At 41.2% G+C, this 3,470-nt stretch overlaps 3 protein-coding genes across 3 annotated transcripts in view; all 3 read left to right on the forward strand.

Moving 5' to 3' along the window:
- The window catches only part of LOC134328859 (histone H1-like), a 618-nt gene extending 351 nt beyond the window's left edge, over positions 1–267 (forward strand). The window contains exon 1 of the mRNA XM_063010090.1: positions 1–267. This exon is cut by the window's left edge and continues 351 nt beyond it. Within this exon, the coding sequence (XP_062866160.1) occupies positions 1–267 (267 nt within the window).
- A 554-nt stretch (positions 268–821) lies between these two features.
- Positions 822–1,687, forward strand: LOC134328966 (histone H2A-like). The gene is made up of 2 exons (XM_063010204.1): positions 822–860; positions 1,319–1,687. Exons 1-2 carry the CDS (start codon positions 822–824, stop codon positions 1,685–1,687), a joined length of 408 nt encoding a protein of 135 aa, XP_062866274.1.
- Positions 1,688–2,358: 671 nt separating this feature from the next.
- On the forward strand, positions 2,359–2,790 carry LOC134329084 (histone H3). Its single transcript, XM_063010331.1, has one exon. It carries the CDS (start codon positions 2,365–2,367, stop codon positions 2,773–2,775), a length of 411 nt encoding a protein of 136 aa, XP_062866401.1. The 5' UTR covers positions 2,359–2,364; the 3' UTR covers positions 2,776–2,790.
- Positions 2,791–3,470: the final 680 nt, after the last annotated feature.

The following is a 3,470-nucleotide window of genomic DNA, read 5'->3' on the forward strand; positions in this document are numbered from 1 at the left end:
AAAGTGAAAAAGGCCGCAAAGAAACCCGCCGCTGCAAAGAAGCCCAAGAAGGTAACAGCCAAGAAGCCCACCGCTAAGAAGTCCCCCAAGAAGGTCAAGAAACCCGCTGCGGCCGCTAAGAAAACCACCAAGAGCCCCAAGAAGGCTAAGAAGCCGGCGACCCCCAAGAAGGCAGCCAAGAGTCCTAAAAAAGCCAAGGCAGCCAAACCCAAGACCGCTAAGCCCAAAGCGACCAAGGCCAAAAAAGCTGCACCCAAGAAGAAGTAAACTTGTTCCTGTTTTATTATTTTTGTTTCCTTAAAACGGCTCTTTTAAGAGCCACCTATATCCTCCCATAAAGAGTCGTTTCCTAAACACATACATACGTATAAGCAGCATGCAAACACACAACTGTTCATACATCCATTCATACATATTTTGTGGAGAGTAATAATTTTTGTGTTTTATGTGTAATAATGCTTTTGTCACACATCCCCATAAAACTGTCTGTATAAATGTGTATATGTATGTGCACTCACGTATATGAGCACCTTACAAAATGTAATTATTAGTGTAAATGTTATTGTGACATAATATAATGTAATTGTTGCTTAAGAGAAGCTTTTCTGTATCATACATTACACGGGCGGGAGAACGGAGGAGAAGAGAGGGGGGGGGGCAGTATGTGTTTCCCTTGGGACATGACGGCGCGTTTAGGATTGGCTCAGCTGTACCTTCGCTCTTAGCCAATAGGAGAGAGGCCAGTTTGCCTATATCATACCGTTTCGAGCTCTCTCTGAGTTTATTCCAGTTTTGTTCGACGAACACACCTGATCATCAAAATGAGTGGACGCGGAAAGACCGGTGAGATCTGTAGTGAAGTGGAGTTGTTTTGTGAAGACAAACATGTGCCCTATGCCAAAATGCCAGACAGAGGAAACTTTAGAACATTTTATTCTAGAGTGTTATCGTTCCCAAGAAGTATGGAGCAAAATGGAAAATTTAGGTCTTGAGATAAAATTTCATATGAAGTCCGTCTGTTTCGGTATTTTTGATGAAATCATGTCTAAAGATAAACATGACTTCCTGTGGTTAGTACTGTGTATTGTGAAGTCTAAATTATGGAAAACAAGATGCAGAATGACTATTGACCAACAGTTTGTTTCAGCAGAGAATGTTTATAAAAATATAAGAACTGAACTGAAAAGAATACGAACAATGAATGTTTTATTTAAGGACTCTGAATTGTGGAAGATTTTAAAATTGTAAATGATTGTCTTGATAATGTAATGTAATTTCCATGTACTCTGATGAAGTTTAAATAAAATAAAAAAGAAAGACCGGTGGTAAGGCTAGGGCTAAGGCCAAGACTCGTTCATCCCGTGCCGGCCTTCAGTTCCCCGTGGGCCGTGTTCACAGACACCTACGTAAGGGTAATTACGCCCACCGTGTGGGAGCTGGTGCTCCTGTCTACTTGGCTGCCGTGCTGGAGTATCTGACCGCTGAGATCCTCGAGTTGGCTGGTAACGCCGCCAGAGATAACAAGAAGTCTCGTATCATCCCTCGTCATCTGCAGTTGGCCGTGCGTAACGACGAGGAGTTGAACAAACTGCTTGGAGGTGTAACTATCGCTCAGGGCGGTGTGCTGCCTAACATCCAGGCTGTTCTGTTGCCCAAGAAGACCGAGAAAGCAGCCAAGGCCAAGTAAAGTCGCTCTCGTGTTCTAACCAAAAGGCTCTTTTAAGAGCCACCCATTTCCACAGATAAAGTGCTATTTCCCCAAATAGTGTGTAAACAAATTAAATGTAATATCGTTTCATAGAATCACACGGCATAAAACACATGATCTATGACATGGTAAAATTACCAAATCAATATGTGATTTATTTTTTCCCCATTTATTTTTACATATGTCCCTATGTATGTAAACATAAGAGAAGTTACAGATCACTTGCAGTAGCAAAACCAACAATATAGACGATTAAAAGTGGTGCAACAAACGCGTTTGTGTAATACGCATGGAACAATAATAATGCTAATAATAACAATAATAAGCAAAATGAACGAAATAATCAATAATATATTTTTAAAAAGGTATATACTTTAAATGCGATTGTAGGCTGTGTTTTAAAAGCACAAAGAAACAATGGAAAGTATTATAAATCCCGCCAACAGCATAGAGGAAATACTGTGTTTTCTGAAACGAGGCAGCGGCAGAACACCGACCAGTCAGCGACATTTGACGTTAGAACGTTCGTCCAATGAGAAAAGTGCGTCATCAAGACGCCCAATGAGCGCGGAGCGGCTCTGGTACTTAAATAGAGCGTGTTGGGCGGGCTGACGTATTCTGTTCTACAGTTCGTGAAGTACGGAGTTCCAGACGCGATGGCAAGAACCAAGCAGACCGCTCGTAAATCCACCGGTGGTAAGGCGCCGAGGAAGCAGCTCGCCACTAAGGCTGCCCGCAAGAGCGCCCCGGCTACTGGCGGTGTGAAGAAACCTCACCGTTACAGGCCAGGTACCGTGGCTCTGCGTGAAATCCGCCGTTATCAGAAGTCCACTGAGCTGCTCATCCGCAAGCTGCCCTTCCAGCGACTGGTTAGAGAGATCGCTCAGGACTTTAAGACCGATCTGCGCTTCCAGAGTTCTGCCGTCATGGCTCTGCAGGAGGCCAGTGAAGCTTACCTGGTCGGTCTGTTCGAGGACACCAACCTGTGCGCCATCCATGCTAAGAGGGTGACCATCATGCCTAAGGACATCCAGCTGGCCCGCCGTATTCGCGGAGAGCGTGCTTAAACGAACCCACTCCATCCAGTTATCCCCAAAGGCTCTTTTAAGAGCCACTTACATGCTTCCACTGAAATGGGCACTTTTCATAACTTTTTCATTTATTTATGTGTGTCGGTTCCAAATTATAAATTAGTTACATTTATTAGAGTTATGAATATTAGAAAAAACAGCTGTGTGTGTAGAGATGTACTTTACATGTTCTTACAACAATTATAAGCAAGGTTACATAAGTACAGCTGATTAAAGATTGGCAGGTGGTGTCTTATAACACATGATTAATAATGTTTATAGTGGTGTATGTTTATGGGGTTCTATAAAGCATTAAGTTAGTAAGAGTAATGTAGTCGTTATGAGTAGGCTACTAATGCCAAAAAAATGAAAGAATAAACGATTAATAATCAATAATAATTATTCAGAATAATGTATCATTATCAATAATAAAAAAAATATTATAGATAATTAACACTGGGTAATTACAGGCATTTTAGAAGACATACTGTAAAATATTAAGTGTAAATAATCATAATTACTCATTATGATTTTTTTCCCCCTATTATAGTTGTTGTAATAATAGTATTATTGGTGATAGTAGTAGTAGTACTAGTAACTGTAATTATAATGTTTTGGAGAACCAATACACAATTAGTGAAGCGTGGCTTCCATCTCGTGGTTACACTGTGACAACACACAAACTAAATCTA

The sequence above is a fragment of the Trichomycterus rosablanca genome, chromosome 15, assembly GCF_030014385.1.
Source record: "Trichomycterus rosablanca isolate fTriRos1 chromosome 15, fTriRos1.hap1, whole genome shotgun sequence".
In the NCBI taxonomy this organism is placed as follows: domain Eukaryota; kingdom Metazoa; phylum Chordata; class Actinopteri; order Siluriformes; family Trichomycteridae; genus Trichomycterus; species Trichomycterus rosablanca.

Excerpts from the sequence above, each read along its gene's own strand:
- LOC134328966 (XM_063010204.1), top strand. The coding sequence starts at position 822 with ATGAGTGGACGCGGAAAGACCGGTGAGATCTGTAGTGAA. Across the intron at positions 861-1,318 it reads CCGGTGAGATCTGTAGTGAA|ACCGGTGGTAAGGCTAGGGC; the intron begins GTGGAGTTGTTT and ends TAAAAAAGAAAG.
- LOC134329084 (XM_063010331.1), top strand. The coding sequence starts at position 2,365 with ATGGCAAGAACCAAGCAGACCGCTCGTAAATCCACCGGTGGTAAGGCG.